At 39.6% G+C, this 21961-nt stretch overlaps 1 protein-coding gene across 1 annotated transcript; it reads left to right on the forward strand.

Moving 5' to 3' along the window:
- The first annotated feature begins 1018 nt into the window (after positions 1–1018).
- On the forward strand, positions 1019–13224 carry LOC137276926 (uncharacterized). Its single transcript, XM_067808577.1, has 6 exons — positions 1019–1106; positions 2012–2194; positions 3081–3197; positions 10878–10991; positions 11823–12014; positions 12962–13224. Exons 1-6 carry the CDS (start codon positions 1019–1021, stop codon positions 13222–13224), a joined length of 957 nt encoding a protein of 318 aa, XP_067664678.1.
- Positions 13225–21961: the final 8737 nt, after the last annotated feature.

Raw genomic sequence — 21961 nt, forward strand, 5'->3', positions numbered from 1 at the left:
TGTAAATGCTTTATGATCTCTGCAGAAACAATGGCAGAGGAGATCGGGGGAGGCCACATTTCCTTTTCTCTGAAACCCAATATCTGTGAGTATATGTATCGAACAAACATAAAAAAGCAAAGACATTGCTATTACATCCGATAATGTAGATTGACAAGTCACGAACCAAGTGAAAAGTCACTTTATAGCTCCAAATATTATATGTAGATTTCACAATGACTTCATGAACCTCGTGGTATTAAGGAAAAGTAATTTAACACTTATCGATTGGATTGTTAACGGTGTCAGTTTGTAAAGAATCGATTCTGGACCAGACAATGCAGTGATCAACAACATGAACATCGATTTACGATACTGGAATACAATGACATGCTAACCAATTCAGCGAACCCGTCCAACCAAAACCAATTGGTCGCCTCTTAAGACAGGCATGGGTTACTGAAGACCATTTCTTCATAGCCCTGGAATATTGCGTCGTAAAACAACTAACCATCCAATCAACCACTACAGTGATACTGACTTGCGGGATGACTGAATGTTAAGATCTGACCCTACCTTACGTTGAAGGCACACTGAACGTTGTTTTTGTTGAGAGCTTAGCTTAGTGTTTGTGATTGCTCTGTGACGCAAGGATGGTCAGGGACGTGACGTGTGCACACACATCTTCGAGAAAATTAACAAAATATGTTTTTTTGTATGATGTGACAATAGTTAGGTTGCTGTCATAATAGCGTGTGGAGTTAATGTCTTTTCCACAGAAACCGCTTTAAATAAATCAGTACATCTTAAAGAACACAACAGTTCAAGAACTGATATCCGTGAAAATTGTCAGTTCAGTACACTGAATCAATGAACACTTTCCAACTTTACACATGACACGGGTAACTACACATACACAGGACCATTTGCTTTTTCAAGTTTTCATTTGTTTGATCCGTACAAGAAATTCATCGATTAGCTCTGAATTATTAACACAGAGTGATCAAATGGTTAACAATGTAACTCAGAAGTCTGGATGATGGGAACTCTGCCGGCCGCGTTCACTGTTCTCTTAGTCTTTCTGCTGCAGTGTATGTCAACTCAAGCCGATGCACACAATGACACAGGTAAAGTTCTAACATTTACTCATTGTCTCATTACATCAGAATTATATGATTACCTTTTCTTGTTGCCAAAACGTTGTATCTGATTGCTGATTTGGTCAACCAAAACTCTGACTGTCTTTCATTCTGCTGATAGGACAGGGTATGCTTACTGTTTTCGTGGTACGACAGGACCTTCGAACACTTTCCATGAACAGCCGTTGTCACCACTGACTTATAGCGATCCATTTATTTGATTGCTTTCCCTCTGCATCTCCAACTTAAATAGATCTTTTAACTGATTCAAATTGGGGACTACTTGTGGTTAATTCGGAGAAGGGATGACTGCAGTTTGCTTCTGATCACAGTAATGATGTCTGTATACCAAAATGTAAACCACGGCCTGAATGTTTGTTTTTTAAAAAGATGAATTGATACTGTAGCACACCCTGAATATTTGGAGATCAAGGCTTTGTTGCACTTTTGCCAGTAGTTCGGCAGTATGACTAGAAATGGTGTTCACATGTTGTAACTATTTTTTTAATCAAATACCTGTCTTCAGGATGACACCAGGCTACACTACTGTCACTACAAAATTGAGTCAAATAGGAAAATGTGTGGGAAACCATCGTCACTGTAATGTTAGTTTTGGAAACGACCACCAACTTTTTCTTTAAATATGATTTACTTAAGATCAGAATATTAGTTGTTAATGGCGCCACGTATCTTTGCCAAAACGTTTGTGCGACTAATTTGCAGGGAACGGCAGACAGCTTGAAACAATGATCAGCTTTCATCAACTCACTCTCATTTCCGGACATTGCTTTACGTTTCATATCTTTGATAACGTGTTGGGTTTAATTTAATTAGATGCTTTATATGACCTTTATACACTACATTCTGATACATCAACTTTCATATCTGTTCAGTCAATCTGAAAACTTTGGAGTGTCCAGTGGATGTGCCAGCTGGGTACAAGATGAGAGGAAGTTTGAAGTACAAGCAGTCAGTGTATTTCTCCTGCCTAGGATGCTATGGACAAGACACCTGGGGAAACTCAGAATGTAAACAAGACGGCACCCGGGATGAAATTACATTTCCCAACTGTTCAGGTAGGCAAGTATAGCATCTGCATAATTCTATTTCTAGTCTTGCCATGCAATAAATGACCTTCTTACCATACAAACATGACAGCACCCGGGATGAAGTTACATTCCCAAACTGTTCAGGTAGGCAAGTACTTAATGAAGTACAAACATTCTTTGTAACTTATCCAAACAGAGATATGCAGGCATATCTTATCACGTATGTAAACGACATTCTTACCAAACATGTTAGTGGAATTGTGATAGATTTCTGTGTCTCCATCTACAGCAATGAGTAACTGGACAAAATTACCAACAAGATACTCTTCAAATGACTTATCGCTGCGAGTCTGCATCAGTGCAACACAACTGCATGGCGTTAATGATTTTAAAGCTTAGGTTAGGTAAAGCTAATACGTAAAGGCAAACAAATAAACAAATATCATCTTCTAGCAGTTTGGCAATAACCGCTTCACATCTGATCTCTTTTGATTTCAAATTGTGGGAGCCGCCATATGGCTGGAATATTGCTGAGTGCGGCGTAAAACTATACTCACTCACTCAAATTGTGGGAATGTTAAATGGCAGTTAGACAAATTCGCCAGGTCCAGGTACAGGTCCATACAAGGGGCAAAAACACAAACTGCAGTCACATAACATCGACATAGCAAAGTACGCAATGAATTACACCTCTCTAGATCAAACAGGTGTTCCCCAATGTTCCCCAGTGAGATTGATGACGTTCTATTAGCTGTAGTGACATGTATGTGAAAGTCGATTGCAATTTTTCAAAGTGAAATTATGAAAGATCAGTGAACGTCATGGAACTTTCAAAGCAAAGAACAAACAACTTCAAGGTGTAGGTCAGCTTCGATGATGTGCGAGCGCTTTCAATGTATCGCTTCTTTTCCAGTTTCCTGTCTAAACAGTGACAAGTCGTGTCGTTTCGGGACATCAAACTGTCTGTTCTACCCGTCAGGGACTTGGGAGATGTGTGGCCAGGCGTGTGATACGCCAGCCCTCTGTCACAGTAGGTTACGGAACATTTCTGCAATTTATGTTCAAGGCTCGTTTGATAGTTTGACGTCACCAGTAAAATAGATGGTTATAGGTCCAGAGCACCATCTCCTTTTCATAAAATGATTGCCTAGATTCGAAATACATTTTTGTTGTTATTTTAAATATCTGTTTATTCCTGGAATTAAACGAGGTAAAATAAGAGTAAACACATATACGTACAGAAACTGTGTGGACTGAGGTAATACTTAGAGTCACATCGGCGTTAAAGCAGTATATACTTTCATAATAAATACAGTTATGTAGTAAGATCTGTCTACAAAGGACAGTAAACTAACTAGGTCATGGCAGATAGAAATTTAAAACTAGGATTTATGCAGTTAAAGAAACCCTCGGTCACTGGCGGCAGTAAGAGTGCGTAGGTATACTTCAAATTATGTGGAATGTACACACTCCCACTCATACTTCAAATTGCCTGGCATTTAAAACGTTGGATGTAAATTGAAGCTAACATCCTCGCAATCCAAAATCCTGCAAATATTTTGAAATCCCATGTTGCCAAGTAGTTTGCCAAGATAGGTTTGGGCCATTCCCTAATAAGTCTTAATTAATTAAGACTCCAGATAAAATAAAAATATGACCCTGGGTTGATGAAAGCTTCATTGATACACATGCAAAATTTGAAGAAGATCAGTCTAATAGTTACTGAGTTACTGAGGTTATTTTTAGCGAGGTGGGAGAATTGATCGTTTGCCCGACAAACTATCCAAGGTTCATAGTTGAACCGATTCGACTACCTATGTTTTGTTGATCTTTGGTTTTGGTAAGGAACGCTCGCCGGGCCTGTGGCTTCCCTTGTTCTGTGAACATTTTTCTCGGTTTTTGCTGAAGGCAGTGGTTTTACGAGATTTGATTCAAATTTCTTGCTTCATTTTGTGGTATTTTGCAAACTCTGTGAGCAACACACAGAACTCTTCCTTGGCAAAGATCTTGTGCAGATATAAAGGACTTTTTCTAAGGCAAAAAATATTTGATTGGTTTCCTGTTTCTGGATAGCAGGTGAGACTTTTGAATGGATTATAAATGAGTGCCACATAATCCGACAAGCTTAAAACTGCTTAAAAAACGGTTAATTATATTAGGTGCTCGAAGGATTCAATGAAAGTCAGGCAAAGTCAGTGAAATAAATGTGTACATAGGGAACTCAAAAAGCGCTAATCGAACAGTTTTCCAACTCCGGACACTACATGCGTCATATTATGGCGCCACATTGTTAGAGATACAGCTCCTCTAGGCACAGAGTGTTCTGTGGCAGAGGGGTATATGTTTCCCTCCTGGGAGGGGTGACACGGAAAGTTCTTGCATTGACCAATGAAATTAAAGTACTTTACATGAAGGCAAGAAAAAAACACCGTGTGTTAACAACACATTCCAAAATGAAACAAAAACATGATTTAGGTGAACTACTTGAACTTAAAATCTTATATGACCTCCTATAACTAAAATCCTTGACTAGAATCTCACAAAATGTGTAAGACCTTTACGATGAATTTATAACATTATGTCCCATTATGTGACAAACGAATGGTCACCCAGAGCCAGAGGCTCTGCTAAGAATTCCAAGTAAAATATTGATCAAATCCTTCAAGGACATTTAGGTGAATAATGCAGGAAAGAAATCCACGATGTTTCGAAGTGTGTTTACTTCTTCATGACATAGCGATGGAGCAAACATGTACACTCTGAAACGTTGAAATGTCATGTTGTTCACAACGTGCAGTTGACACCCATAAATCTTGCTTTTCTTAAACGATTAGTCCATTTGAGGCCACGTAATTTCTCCACAACCTCACATCTGAAAGCATTCAAATCCACAAAACTTAAAGCACTTTTGGAGCCACGTATAAAGACACTTCTAACTGTAAAATGTCACCTGAAACAAACAGAAAAAAATCATATTTGGCACTTTTAGGGCCATGCTTTTCAAATCACTTTGGAGTGAGTGAGTGAGTGAGTTAATATTGAATGCCATATCGGCAATATTTCAGCCATATCGTGACGAGAACATTAAGTACTGAAAGGGAAGATATGTACATCATGGAAACCCGTCATCAAAGGACAGTAAAACGACTACAGTATCACAGTTACAATTTAAAACTAGTGAGGAAAGTTAAAACTTATATCACTATTTGGACAAGACAATATAAAATACGGCTATATATCACCAACGACAGAAGGTAGATCGTCATACTAGGGAATGAATGAATATAAGAAACTAAAACCTTGTTGACGAAGAACAGTAAAACCACTAGTATATATCACAGATATCCATTTATCAATAATCAAATCTAAAACAGTTTGACTGTAGGGGACAATACAATATAAGAATGGGCTATAGATTGCCAACAACTAAAGGTAGATCACCATACTAGGGACCATGGGGACTTACAGTACATTTGCTTCCTGCATGGACCTACATCATCCCTTCAGCCGTTAGTAATTTAGGAAATCTAGCCATACATTAAAAAGGCATATATTTTAGGACAAAAATGTGGAAAGTTTCAATTTACTTTATAAAGTTTGTGGACTTACGTACCCTCTCGGGAGGACAATAATTTTACAGTACTTCAACCCATTTGAGGCAAATCAGTTTGGAGTCCACGAACCACAAAGTGCACGATGATGGCAAACTTGGATCGAGCTTTCATCAAGAAAACCACTATTAAAATCAGCAGAAGCCTAGCATGAACATTTGTCGGACCTCTGGAGAGACACGAGCACATGCGATAACATGGTATATCAAGGAATTTGTTGCTATAACTGCAGTGCGAATGACAGTTGTGGGATCTACTCACTTGCAAGATCTACTCACTTGCAAGAAGAGCTCAATGACATATCAGAAGCAGACAAAGCCATTGCCGAAGCTTACAGAAACCGGTTTTGCATTCCGCTCGACTTCGAGCTGGGCAACAGGCTGGAATACAAACGTTCAACGACTATGGCACCAAGGCTAGCTACGTTTTCCACAACATCTCGCTGGAGTTTGACATGCTCACAAACCTGTACCGGCGCAGGAGCTTCGCAACCAGTACTTGCAAAAGCTGTCCATCCTGTACGATCACATGCTCCGGCACCGGAAGATCATCAAGGACATGCGGTGAAACATCAGCATGAATGTGTCAGCCTGATCAAAGGCATTTTGATCATTCCCACGACCAAGCATGAACAGTTTCAAACAAGAGAAGACACTGCATAATCCGACATAGGACGAAACATGATTTGAACTCGTCTGTCCTAGGTGCTGTTCGTATTTTTTTCCGAATTGCGACATATGAAATATTCTGTCCACACAATACAATACAATAGCGTAAGACCAAAGAGGTTGATTCATATAATCCTAACTCTTCACGACTGAAAACCAGCCTATTGTTTTGTGGGTAATGTTACTCTACCTCCCTGGCCACAAATTAGAAGGGTCTGGCCTGCTTATTTTCTTGGATGTACTTGTTGACTGCGCGACAGTTCGAAATGGCGGACGAGACAGTGTTTACATTTTGAGAAAGGTTGAAATTTGAAGTGACAGTGGAAAATACTTGACTGGTTGTCAAATCTGAACCCAACAGAATCGAAGAACAGATCCTTTTCTGATAGACATGGGACCTGTAACTTATCAAAGACTGTTTTTTGAGTGTAGCTCATGCCTTCGTGTACGTGTCTCCACCCCAGCATGTGACGGAAGAGCGACAATGCTGCTTTGTGTACATGCTAACTTTGGACTCCTTGGAACATTGTTTTCATCACTTGGGACTGGATTGTGGTCAAGCCTTTTTTCAAAGTGTTACGAACATAAATTTCCAGCATTGACAGTCTTGTGGGGAGGTTAGCAGAGAGCCAATTTCTGGTGGTTTGACTTTTGACATCTAGTTTTGAACGATAAAGCACAGGACATGATGAAGCAGACATTATAAGTGTCATAAATTTGGTGTTTGGCCTGACCGTTTCCTTGTGAATTGTGTCAAGCTGAAATAATGCGGCAGTGTTGTATACGTGCACAGTGAAGCGCCGTGAAATCAGACGCATTTTCAATACAAATCGATACCGTCTGAATTTATGGTTCGACCAAATGCAAGCATTTCATGTGGTAATGGAAAAATGGTAAAACATCTCTCAACGAAGGACAGTAAAACAACTAGATTATCACAGATGGATATTTAAAACTAGTAATTAACTCCAAAACAGTTTAACTATAGAGGACGATACAGCATAAAACGGTCTGTATACCGCCAACAACTGAGATAATAATAAAAGCGACAAGCGAAAGAAACTGGTTGTGCTCTCGATGAGCAAAGACAAACAATACTTGGGGGACCATACTCCTAATAAAATTCATAAATGCCTGCCAAAGAAATCGATATGCTGTACTCGAGGTATGAGACCAGACTCAACGCTGAAATGACGAAAACCATTGGTTCAGCCATGACTCAGACATACACCAGCACAGTATTGAACTTCCTTCCCATTCCCCCGGAACGTCGACTTTACATCTGGGAATCGCATGAGATTGATCCGTACTTTGAGCTCGTTCAGAACGCAGTCAGTTGTTTGCTGTGCCAAAGCGTGGTTTTGGCTATGATAACCACGGCTGATATCACAGCAAAGCACTGTCAAGTTATAGAAACAAATAATGTACAGCAGGAGAAAACAATGACCCCACAGGAGGAGGCAACACCACCAATATGAGTCACCAAGAGTCCTTAAAAAGGTACCGTGGGTAAGTAAAGTGACCTTGAGTAGAAAAGATGGTTTAGCCAAGTGCCACAAAAGAATATGTATATTACTCCGGGCATAAAAACGCTTCTCAAACAAGCCACGATCAAACCGAAGTGGAAGTGCAGAGAATAGATTTCATCAACGACCAACCAGCGCAAGAAAACCACGCAGTGAGAACTTTCAGGAACCCTGGCCTCCATGAAAGTATACTACCTGCTCACCGGAAAGTGACTCGACTCTATCAGTGACAAACCCACTCTGTGTCTGTATTGCATGGCTTCCAGGGAACAGAAAGATCGGGAACTGATTTCCATCGCGACTGTATTAATCGCAAAATAATGAGTGAGTGAGTTTAGTTTTACTCCGCTCTCAGCAATATTCCAGACATATGGTGGCGGTCTATGAATAATCGAGTCTGGACCAGACAATCAAGTGATCAACAACATGGGCCTCAATCTCTCTCTCTCTCTCTCTCTCGCTCTCTCTCTCTCTCTCTCTCTCTGTGTGTGTGTGTGTGTGTGTGCGTAAAGATGTAACCTCTACTGTATCACTGCAAGTATGCGCTTCTTAGGAACACCTGCAGCAGGAAATGATGCATGAAGTCAATCCGACAAGGTGTTGTGAATTACGTGTGTGAAGGATGCAGGTTTGCCAGAAATATCATTGTCATCCTTGACTTCTCTGAACAAAAATGCAATAGAGATTGTATGTGCGATTCAATATTGAAAGGTGATCATACATCGAACAGACTCCTTACTACAAGAAAATACAGGATACAAATAAAAACGACGATTGTTTGATTTGTTCGCTGAGAGCTCTCTTTTCCTCAGCCAATGCACATTGAGCTGTACCAAAGATAATGGACTTGACTGCATAGACAAACCCACGCCCATCTCACAGATCATCAAACATGAAAAACTAACCATCAGCGTGTTGGGATATGAAGGCAACAAAACAGTCGTCTATTGGAATAGTAACGCATCAGAACATATTCCCAGACGCATTGTAATGAGCATCCACTGCTACATGGCAATAACAACTTGGAGACGACTGTTGCATAACCAAACAACCAAATGAAACACGTCAGGGAAAAGAACACACTTCTGTGACTGGTGCCTGCACGCCTACATACACACACACACGGGAGGATTGCCGAAACGTGGGACAGACGGACGTCTGTATCGACATGCCCGACAACAACAACAACATCATCAAATTCGTGTGTGGGACTGGTATAAAACTATCATTCCCCATACTACTCAGAATGATCACGTCAATGTTTAGGTACTGCACGCAAATAACATCACCCCGTGAAGACGGAAATGTCCCCGTTGTCGAAACGTCATAAAAAAAATCCTGAAAGGAGTCTCTAAGCATGATTCTGGTAAATATTTCATGAGTTGATGGTATCAGCTCCTGCCACAGTATCATGAGCATGTTAAAAAGGAATCTGCAGCTCCTGAATGGAAATTTGCCTCTGTAATCTCCCCCATTATCTGAAAAGAACTTATCAGGTTTTTTTCCTTGCTGGTTTTGGTAATTTTGGAATTGTTACTTTTATTATAAACTTGTTTGCAGTTATTGTTGTACCATGGTTTGTGAAATTGCAGAGGATTAAACCGTCAGCTGTGATGTTCCATTTATATTCCAATATTTTTATAGCATCTGAATCATTAACATAAAATTTAATCTTATCAACACAAAACGCTTCATATAACGGCCTTTTTGCCCTTTTAAAATTCCATACTGATAATACAAAAACATGACATGGTATTGCAGGTTACAGCACTGTTGAAAAATGGTCCCTTACATAAAGGTCGTCGTGAACTGACCATTAAGTTATATTTAGTAAGTTTGACTGTGGCGGACCCATGAACACCCGGGTTGAAACTGATCTTTAGTAGCCCAAAGGCTACTAACAGTATCTGGTCGCAGTGTTTGCAATAATTTGATTCGTCAACAGGCCATTAGGGCAGGCCGGCAGGCATTAAAATCTACAGGCCCTGAATGAAATCTGCGGACCGATTTTGTTCAAGCCAAACCGATGAAAGAAATGTGTATTTTATTAAAAGACTGGAGTTGCTGTTCCTCTGCGCAATCTACTGAAATACCAGGAAATGGAACTGGAAGTTATCGTAACATAATGGATCATGGGTGGTTCTCTAACGTTTATAAAAACAATAAGGGGAAAAGAAATTACCACATAATTTAATATATACCCTAAGGGCATGCAAATATTTCCAACTGCCGGACCGACGCACTAACAAGCAGTACTTTGTCTTCAGGCGATTATTTCGAATGCTGGGTGGTCCGTGGCTCGCTGATTTGGCTGACACATGTATCCCAATTGTGAAGGTCGTGAATTGTGAAGATTTTCCGGTCAAGGCATGTTTATTTACAGATCGCCTATTACAGCGGGAACATTGCTGAGTGCCACACTCTAAACACGCTCACTCACTACTGGACAGTGATAATAGGCATATGCATATGTATTGTGGGAGTCACACAGCTGACCCTGCCTTTAGCAGAGATATGTATTGGAAACAGCTTAGTCGCTACTATTTTCTATCATGATGCATACATGCAGCAAACCGGGTTCGGGTGATCCTTGCAAAGTCAGACTGGTTAGGCACATCATCACCTAACGGCGATTTTCGGTTAAAACAAAAACAAAACAAAACAAACGAACCAAACAACAGACAAATAAACAAACAACTCCCCATCCCCCAAAAACCCCCAAAACCTCAAAAAAAACAAAACAACCCCACCCCCCACCCCCCACCCCCCAAAATACATAAAAACGAACCGAAAAAAACTAAAACAAAACAAAAACAAACACACAATGCAAACAAATACGACCTCTTCAAAGGAGAACTGGATAGAGTATCCCAGTATAATGTTTAGTATGAAATTCTTGTTGAAGGAGAATCTGGAGAGTCTAACTGCCAATGCGGTGAGTACGCAAGGAGAGGACGATGTGAAAAGGACGCCAACATCCGGGAAAATATTTGCCCTTACACCTGCTCCCTCAGAGCCAGTGAGTAGTCTTCGGTTTCAGACTGACAGACAATAGCGATAGTTTTTATTTTCTGTTTTGTTTTTACATATTTTACCACACTGGGTTGATCAGTGTGAGGTTAACTTGAGATATTACAACATATATTGTAGATTAGACGCGTGAATATTTTTTCATGTAAGTTATATTCCCACTGAATCTGAAAGCATTAGCCTTGTTTGTTTATTGGCATGTGGTGTCCTGTTTTATTGTAAAAAGAGGACATTGTTTCAGCTGGTTTTGAGAATCAAATGAAATGGCAGTCCCCAAAGACGTTTTCTAAACCAGAAGAGCGAAAAGTTATATAGAGCCTCAAACATAAACTCAATCAATGCCAATCCATGAAGACCCAAATTACATCCAGGTTGGTATTCAGTAACCCCATACTTGTCAAAAGAGTCAGGTATTAGGATCAGATGGTCAGGCTCGCTGACTTGGTTAACACGTTTTGAACATCGTATCCCAATTGCGCAGATCGATGCTCATACAACTGATCACTGGATTGGCTGGTTCAGACTCGATTACTACAGACCTACGTTATATAGCCGGAGTATTGCTGAGTGTGGCATAAAACTAATTTCGCTCGCTCACTCAGTGTCCTTTCCCTCACCCACACTCACACAAACGCGCACATCAAAACTCTCAAACGAAAGCTTATTGATCCCTACGCCCATTCAAATCATCAATCATTCACGATACAGAAAATGACCTGCTAAACAATGGTTACATCCATATCCCCTTAACAAACAGTCACCACAAGCATAAACCCTCGCACCTGAAAGAGGGTTAGTTAAATTCTGTTAACATTTACAGACGTCACCTGCGGCGATCCGAATCGTCTCTACTCTCATGCAGTAACTACCCGTCAGACGGCCCACTGGATGGACACTATGTCCTTCAAATGCGAACCAGGCTATATGAACATTGGCAGTCAAGGATGGGTGGGCTGTACCATCACGGGAGCGTTTATTTCGCGTTTTAGTGTCAATGTGCCTCACTGTGTCCGTAAGTTATTCTCAATGTTTCATTCCTAGAACCACTGACAGTTCGATACTCGTGCTTAAACAGTTCAAAATTACTATTAAGTTTTTTGTATAATAAATGCTTCGTTCACTGTTCACGAGGGGCCCAATGTTGACCTACCCTCTATGTTTGTTTATGTTCTCTGAGCCCGAATAAGAACTTACTGGAGAAGGCGTTCATGTTTTTTCCTTGGGGTGTATTATCTCACCATACGAGGAAACACAAGTAATATATAGGCCTATATAACAAAGTGACGCCATTGACTCGAGCGCACATGAGCCCCAAAACACAGCGCCAGTGTAGTTTCAACGGTTGGATGAAATTCAATCTGTTGCTTGTAAATTTAATTACTTTTCCTTGCAAACACGGGGGAGCCCGAATTCTCTGAAGGAGATCCACGTATACTTTTTGACCATGTAAGGGTCACATTGACTAATCACTCAGCTCGTGACTTTCAAATCTATATATTCGTGGTCAGTAGCAACGTCTTTGCTTTCTTGAATTTGGTTCGATACATTTGTGGTGGCGTGTGGTTCTGTGCATAGAGCTCAGGTCAAGGTGAAGGTAATCAACAATGGGGGCGGACAGTGCTCAGATGGGTGACCAGCAGCTTGACTCTGAGAGTCTCTAGGACTTCAGTCCTGCCCCTCAACGAAACATATGGCACATGTGGTCTCACCTTAGGCACGTGAGTTTGTTCAAAAGTGCCTCTGTTCATCTAGCAGAAAATGGCTACCCGGTGAGATAAAGTCATGTGACTATAACTATCTAGCACCTAACAGGCCGCTTGGGTTATCCGGGGTAATAATACACCTGACTGTTAGCGATATGCGCATACACCTGGAGAATGGAGTTTGCCGCTGTATAAATGCAAATATTATTATTATCATTTACTGATCATAATATATAAAAATGACGTTGCATTTCAGCGGAAAAGAAATATGACATCTTCCAGTACTCTCCACAGGCAATCACTCTAGAGATCATCGAATCTTTCCCTGCTAAATCAGACATTTCTTGCGCTATTGCATGCAGGGAGTCGTCATCGTGTACCCACTTCACGTTTGAGAACAACGCGTGTGACTTATACAAGCTCCCAAGATGGAGATCCAATGGACAAAGAATGTCTGGAAGGAAACTTTGGCGGAAAGTATTACCTACAAAGTATTCCCTTGACTTTCACACCCTCTAAGGTGTGTATACTAATATACCATCAGGTATATGTGACGTAAATGATCATTAACCTGTGGCCTGTGTTGTAGTTTGTTTTTAATGCTCCACAGAAACCACTCCCAACACCGTCAAACAATAGTGGAATAGATTTTTACTGAAACCCGTTAGATGTCTGCCAGAACAAAAAGGAAACAAGTATATTTTTAGGGCAAGTGCGGAATTATTTATACCCACATTTAAAGGGACACTGATATGGAGCGAATAATGTTTCTCGCCGACGGTCTAATTACGAAACCAAACTGCAAATTGGTCAGCGCCCGCTCCCTCGACCGTGATGCCAAAGGGACTGGGCTCCGGTCCACATTAGCAGAATTTCTTCACCTAAACAGTCAGGAGGCCGTTATATAAAAATAGCCATGTGTTCCTTGTCTGATAGTAACAAAATATCCCAGCAGTGTAGTTTTTTTCGGATGCTTGGATGGTATAGTGACTGATCCAATTTGATCCTATTTCTGTGCTTTTTACCTCGATATTTAATCCTGTCATGTGAAAATATGATGTCTACAGGCACGTAGCAAGCTATTAGTTTCAGTCCAAAAGATTGAAAAACTTCATATTCAGATAGTTTTGAGTGTTGGCCCAGTTGTGATAGCAAATATCACACGTAAATTTTGGTAGCTATGGTAGCTACCCTGGTTTATTATCTATGATAATAAAATCACTCAGTTAATTTATTTGAATTCGTAAACTAAAAACAATGACTTTGCCATTGGTAGAGAAATCTGAAAGTTTTCTTACGTGAAAAAAGTGATGACACCTATTTACCCAAGTAGACAGCAAATGCCTGTATGCATTTCTTATGTAACGATGTTTTGTTTGTATCCTCTTAACAGTTTCGGCCCATAAGTGTCTTCGGGCTGCATGCGACACAGAGATTACATCTTCCTTGCTGTAACTCGCGTTTGATGGTGTAAACCTACATGTGTTATTTGTCATCATTCTCTTGGTGGTCAGTTAATGAATTTATAACAGGTATATTTAGTAGTAACACCACTAGGTTACTCGACAAAGGTTCCCATTTGGCATTTCTCCTGTCTGGAGTAAATACTCAACATAATGTATTAAGGTCTGTAGTGGAAAATGTATGTTATGTAATATGTGCATGTAAGTGATGCAAGAGGGTTTATCAGCTGAGTTACAAAAACAAACATCGATCAAAGGATAAACCGTTAACACACTGATTGATTAATTACTTTTATCTTCTACAGCGGATTTGTCAAAAGGCAGTGTGTGTGGATATACTTATCTATACTGACTACACCATGTCGTAAAGTGCGAGTGTAAAAACAACATCCTCCCTTCAAAGAATTAAAGATTCCGTTGATTGATTGATTGCTCATTATTGGTTAACTAAATTACTTTGAGTGGCGGACATCATACAATAAGTTGCCAAGTCTGCTATCTTGGGTGACCAGTGAGAGGTTTAACAGGTTTTCACCAATGTGAAAGACGTGAAACGATGTGTTACGTTTTGGCAAATTAGACTGTTGTAAGAAACACGACACAGAGCAGGATTATTTACCAGCTTGGAATATCGTTCTTTTATGTGGATATTGATGGATACATTCCTGAACAAGGTAGTAGCCTGACATTGTTGCTATAAAATTAATCGGTTTTATATTCATTATTTGCATTTTGGTTTAATTTATTTGTTGTAGCATTCAGCAGAATCTGTATGACAGAAGACACACACTAGATCGCGTATGTGTGTGGAATAGGATCCACATTGGCAATCTATACAATGTATAAATGTTGCTGCTATGTTAGAAATTTACTATAAGTATAAGCACACCGTGTGTTCTTTTATTAATTTTCAAAATCATACTACTATGACAATAAACTAATTAGGGTTATGAGACCAAATATAGAGACGTACATTGGCTTCGTTATTTTTCCGTCGTAATAGTTTTTTTTACCATTTCTACCACTGGCAGATGATTAACCTTCAAAGTGTTTCATTTGTTTTCATAATACGTAAAACATTAATGAGTAAAAATGACTTCACCTTAGTTGATCTGTCTGTAATTAAACTATCGGACTGCATACGGACAAACCAGTCACAAATTCTGGGATATCATCCGGGTACTCACGGGAGAAAAACAATAACAAAAGTGTAAACCAGTCCACGGAAATTGCTCCGCATCAGTGCCCCCTTTAAAGACAAGTTTCTTTCCGTTACAACTGACTCATCAAAGTCCTGCTGCACATGGACAGCTTTTGTGCACACAGGCATTGCAAAATTGGTCCTATTTACTAACTGAGAATACAGCTTTGTGTCAAGTGTTACTGGTTCTGCGTTTGGGATCTAAGGCCGATTAGTGTATATACTGAACCGAACAAATACATAGTGACGACCCTCTGAAGTGTGTCATGCAAGGTGTGTCACTCAAACTTCACTGCTTCATTTGGTTGAACAGACGGGAAACAAGCCAGTATCCAGCCAGTGTTAATAGTATCAGTATCCCATGCCAATGAGATGATGTTGTGGTAGTGTTGGTTACGTGACATCAATACGGCATTCCCACGTGACCCATGCTTTCAATCATAAAAGGTCCCAAGAGTGGTGGTCTACGTTCAGTTGTTGTCGATCCTCAGCCCTATTTTATATTGTATTGTTCTCATTTGAAGTCCTATTTTAGACATATATGTTGATGTTGTTGTGATATTCTAGTCGGTTTTATTGTCCTTGGACGACAGGTTTTTATAACTGACCACACTGTACAAACCAAATAAATGTTCTCGTGACGATATGGCTGAAATATTTCCGATGTGACGATAAGATATGAATCATTTACCCACTCTTCCTAAAAGGGATGATGTTCCTATGTGCATCCCTTGCCCATGCCGAGTAACCGTGAAATCCATTTTATAACGTTGTGTAGATACAGTTTAATACATATCTTAATTCGAAAGCCCATTTTATGACACGAGATACAATTTAATCTGCTTTAATCTGGATTCATTTTTTTCATTCCTGTGTATAAAAGTTACAGTCCATCACATATAACATATTTCGATTTGTACAAATACCATAGCAGACGGTCATGTTGATCTCCGGGAGACGATGCGATCGGGATGCATAGTGATCAAAGTGTTGACCTGTCATGCAGAGCCCAGGTTCGACTTTCCCACGGGGTACAATTTCTTCACGGTCACCCGTGTGTTGCTCTATAAAAAAATATTTTTTGGGATTATATGTAATTTACTAGTGTATCTTCATTAGTAATAAAAACCTTCAAAACTTAATAAAGCCTCGTCAGTCTTTGTGAACAAACTAATTGTGACCAAGGTCAATGTATTTATGTTAATGTACTCGAAAACATAAGCCTGGATCATTATCATCTGTGGCTTTGGACTAAGTTACCATTTGGTTCATGTGAACCTCAGAGATTATCTACACATACGATTCAAAGCAAGAAGGGGGGATTCAGTTTTGCGGGAATACCACAAGTCAAAGCCAGTGCATATGTTATAGTGATCAATTCAGGACAGCCAAATATTTCTAAAATCCCAAACTATGTAACCAAGCCACATGGGACTTATCCGTTGTTATTTAATCTAAATTCTTAATCCATATCAATACCGACGCGTGCATTGTCTTGTCAGCTACCCTGTTTCCCTTTGTCACTTCCGTTAATTACTATGTAAGACATGTATGACCTTTATTGGTCATCCCCCTTGGCTGCGTCTGTCATCACACCGACTGCAGAAGGAAGTGCTATTGTTTCTCTATCTGTCCATTGTTGAATCTTTGCCTGTCCATTGTTGTTAAAAACTGTATATATGTGTAAACTCACATGTATACTGAATGTGAGTGCTGAGTCCGGTATTCCGACTGTCTGTGTAGGGACGACCGCGAGCAGGATTATGCCGCTCGTAGGAAAGGCCCTGGGGTTGAGCTGGAAGTCCGCTCACCTCATTCATGTGTACTTGTTTGTCATGTCTTGTGAAACCAACTAAAGAAGTTCGAACTAAACTATGCCTTAGTCATTCATCATTTCGTCAAAGTATTGCATGTATGTAATCACGTCGATGACATACTACGCGTTGAAACATATGAGAAAAAGTAACATATATACATACAGATGAAACAATTCTAAAAGAAATTGAAGAAATTGTCAGATTTTCCTTTAATTTCTCTTCATTATCAGTTTCCTCCTGGCTTCATCACTTCACCTGGCATTTTATCAATCTTGTAAATCAAATACAGTGGAAGCTGTCTAAACCGTCACTCCTCAGGACTGAAGAAATAATCCAGTTTAGACAACGTGCCGGATTGTAGAGCTGATGATATATGTATATGCCACGGACGGAACTGATATTTTATACTGATATTGACAACTTGCCGGATTGGGCAGATGCCGGTTTAGACAGCTTCAGTTGTATACCTTATTTTTTAACGGTATATGTATTTCATTCAATGGTTGAACTGAAAGTAATGCCTCTATAAAAGGTGCCACACACTTTTCTCCAGACTGCCATTACCTCATCCTCCATCAGATATACCCAAAACAAAAAGTGAGTGAGTTATCATTTTACGTCACACTAGTAATATTGCAGGCATATCGTGACCACAAATAGTTATGTACTAAGAATAAATATATTCATAAAAGGTTTGAAAACTGTCAATGAAGGACTGTATGCCGACTAGTATAGATTATCACAAATCACTTACAACTTTGGATTCAGTGTAAAATGTTAAATCATTTGAAAACAATACAAAATAAAATCGGGCTACAGATCGCCAGCAACTGAAGGTAGATCACCACGCTAGAGACCATGCATGCTTTCACTACTTTTGCTACCTGCATGCGCTCTAACTTGATTTACATAATCTCTTCAGGTGTTGGCGAATTTTCAACAATTTAGCCATATATTATAACTACAAACATTTCTACGATTAACATTCTCGTAAGAAGGAGGAGGACCCTTATTTTAGGCTACTTCAATCCCCTCCGAGGGTACAGCCGCCAACAGTCATATCTACGTATTCATTCGACTAAATGTAAAAACAGTTAATAATTACAGTACAAGATCACACTCTATGAATCAAAATTCATTAATTTCATTTAAAAGTGGACAGATGTTTAATAGCCTTAAGGCTTTTGTTGTATAAATCATCAGTTATCGTGGTGGCGCGTACATGTACATATAAAGCGTACATATCAGCGAGCAAAGTACCCCTAGGGACCACGGACCATAACAGTATCTTCCTCCTGACTACAGACGGAAAATGACGATCGGAAAGACAATGAAGAAAACTATAAAAGTGTGGGCAGAGTATTCTCTCGAGTGTTTGAAAGGCTGCTTAAAGTGCACGAATTGGGATGTGTTCCCGGTGAATGCACAAACTGTTGATGAATTAGCAAACACTACTACGTCTTACATAATTTTTGAGACGATTTAGTAATACCTGTCAAAGAAATCAAGACCTAATTTACAATAAGCCGTGGGTGTCAAAAGAGCTAAGAACGCCACTAAGCGAGAAAAAGAGAGCCTTTGAAGTAAAGGATGAAGTCAGGGTGAAGAACATTCAAACCGACATTAGTGTAAGAATAGGTTTAACAAGGTTAAGTCTCAGTTCAAACAGAATAATTTGCGGCAGGTGTGGCAAGGTATCAAGACGATGATCAAGTAATGTGTGCAGATGACAATACCGTTGCCAGTGACCTAAGCTCCTGCTACTCCAGATCTGAGTGTAATTGCTTAGCTCAAGAAACAAACAACATCCTTTATCAGTTAACACAATTAACACATCAGGACAATGACATCATCATGAAGGAAAATGACGTCATCCGTTGTCTTCGGAAGTTGGCAGGACCAGATTAAGGAGAGAGTACAGTTCTCAAACAGATAACCCAAGTTGTAGAAACTGTCTGAAATATTTCCTGTGCCAAAGAAACTCCAGCCACCCTGTGTGAATGATTATAGACCTGTAACGCTTACATCCCGACTGAAGCAGAGAGATAGATACTTTTTGTTTCACCCGAAGTTGAAGATACAGCAGGTAGTACCATATACGATCATGTGTATGTAAAGGTTACAGAGTGTCACAGTCAAACTTAATACAAGTATTTTAGTTGATACAGGCACGGCTTTACAGAGTGTGCAATTAATTTTATACATTTAAACCACATTTCTTGCTCAATCTCTTGGGCATATACATTCGGTAGATTACCGAACATAATTGAGTCTTCGTTAACATGTAGCATGTCAAGTGACTCAATCCAATCGTTTCTACTACTCTGTATGAGAGAACAGTATAGAACGTGTTTTACAATACCACAGGTAACCATGCCACATTCACACTGATGGTTTCACTCTTGAAACCAATAACCTTATAACCAATATTCAATGTGGTTTTAGGAAAAATCGTAGTACCGTTGATCATTTGGTACGTCTAGAATCATTTGTTACAAATGCAGTAGTAAATAAACAACATGCAGTATCGATATTCTGTGATCTTGTGAAAGCGTACGATACCACCCGGAGGCATGGTATTGTATAGGATTTACATGATTTTGGTTTGAGGGGTCGTTTACCTCTTTTACCAGTTTTTCAAACATAGACAATTTCAAGTCCGAGTGGGCTCTACTTTAACTGACCATTATAATCAGGATCAGGGTGTTCCACAAGGCAGTATTTTGTCTGTCACTCTTTTTAGTATCAAGATTGACGGTCTCTTCAAGGTTTTAAATGATTCAATTGATGGATTACTTTTTCGTGGATGATTTTAATATTTCTTGTCGTTACAAACATTTGCCAACTATGGAACAAAATAAATAAATGGTGTCTTGAAACCGTTTTTAAATTGTCTAAGTCAAAAACAAATTGTATACACTTCTGTAGAAAATATAAACCACATAAAGAAACAAAGAATTATTTCTAAATGGCACCCCTATCAAAGTTGTAAGGGAGGGCCAAGTTCTCAGGTCTGATTTTCGACTTCCATTTAACATTTCTTCCACATATAAAGTCCTTAAAAACTAAATGCCTGAAGGCATTCAATTTATTTAAAGTCGTGTCTGACTCAAAATGAGGAGGGGATCAAGGCACTCTCCTACACCTATTCAGATCTCTTGTCCATTCGAAGCTAGAATATGGTTCCATTGTATACGGTGGAGCCCGCAAAGGCAGCTTAAAACTATTGCATTCTGTCCATCATCAAGGTCTAAGACTTTGTCTTGGCCTCTTTCGAACTTCACCTGTTGACAGCCTGTACGTATACAAATCCATATTTTCAGATAGATCCAAGGATGGTGACTCTGTATCTTGTGACACTGTCATTGGACCCATAAAGCTACCATTAGATCTTATATCCATGATCTGATGCAGAAGAAATGCCCAATTGTTGATATATATAATTCAGATTGAAGTAACCTGCCCCGATTGACTTAGAGGCATTAGGGCCGAAAATGAATAGAGGTATGTACTTGTTTGAACAGGGTCATTATTTCTTCGGGTTGTAAACCTTTTGACGTATGTTACTCCTTGATCCTTCAGCTCAGTCATGGCTGAAAGCGCAGGTATACTGGTGAGGCTAGACATGACATTATGTAGTATCTGTCAACTGCCATGTGTAAAAGATGAATGTCACTTTTTACTTATTTGTATACCATTAAGACGTCTGTATACACATTTACATGTGTATGAATATCCAACACTTGAAAACTATAAAAATCTACTGCAGTCATCAAATGCACGTATCTTAAAGCTGTGTCACTGAGTCAGTCTACATCATGATAATACATCTCACTCTGTAATCTACAGTGTGTAATGTGGGCCTATGGCTTATATTTCTTTTCTGAAATAAACCACCTAAACTTGTTAGTATTAAATTTTAAATGAATGTTAGATGACCTAGCCACAATTTAAATGCATTTATCTACTAGTCTCTTTCAGTGTACACTGTCTATCCTTCTCGTTCTGTTGATTTGTGTGTTTTTAAGGTGACGGTGATCGTGTTTCCGTGCTTAATTTGTTTTAACTATCCTATGTAAAACCCGGGCAAAAAATTATATTATTAATTATTATTACCAGTGAAGGGATTGAAGTCACAGTTATATGCATTTTGAGATTAGACAGAGTAACGTATAGTGTCAAGATAGTTTTATACGACGTTGTGTAAGAGATGACGTCGACGTACAGACCGTCAAGAGAAGCTCTAAACAAAAGTCTTAGACCTTGGTGGTGCAGATAATGGTCAATTTTAGGGTCGGCAGGGACGACACAACCTCTATCCACGTAGATAGTCCTGTATCAAATATGAAATTGCAACAGCCCAAGCTTCCAACAAGTATTTTTGTTGTTTGACAGCCGCACTCGCCAACATTCCAGGTATATGGCGAAGTCTGTAAATAGTAGAATCTGGACCAAACAATCCAGTGATCAATAGCAACTCAACTGGGATACCATGGCATGTGTCAAGCAAGTCAATCAACCCAAACCAACCGATCCCGTCAGTTGCCTCTTACAACAAGCTCAGGTTGCTGAATATCATTTCTAACCAGGATCTTCACGGGTCGCTTTGTTAGAAAGGTACGCGTTCTGTATTGTTTATTACAGACGGTTCTGGATTTTTTGCTTCCCACACACTTCGAGCAAGACGCCTACTCCATGCACACAGGTTTGGAAAGGTCATGGAACACCAGTTGGTTTGGATGGATACGGTTCCTATCGGCCGCTGTCGGTAAATA

Source organism: Haliotis asinina, chromosome 1, assembly GCF_037392515.1.
Source record: "Haliotis asinina isolate JCU_RB_2024 chromosome 1, JCU_Hal_asi_v2, whole genome shotgun sequence".
Classification (NCBI taxonomy): domain Eukaryota; kingdom Metazoa; phylum Mollusca; class Gastropoda; order Lepetellida; family Haliotidae; genus Haliotis; species Haliotis asinina.

Excerpts from the sequence above, each read along its gene's own strand:
- LOC137276926 (XM_067808577.1), top strand. The coding sequence starts at position 1,019 with ATGGGAACTCTGCCGGCCGCGTTCACTGTTCTCTTAGTCTTTCTGCTG. Across the intron at positions 1,107-2,011 it reads CGATGCACACAATGACACAG|TCAATCTGAAAACTTTGGAG; the intron begins GTAAAGTTCTAA and ends ATATCTGTTCAG. Across the intron at positions 2,195-3,080 it reads TACATTTCCCAACTGTTCAG|TTTCCTGTCTAAACAGTGAC; the intron begins GTAGGCAAGTAT and ends CTTCTTTTCCAG.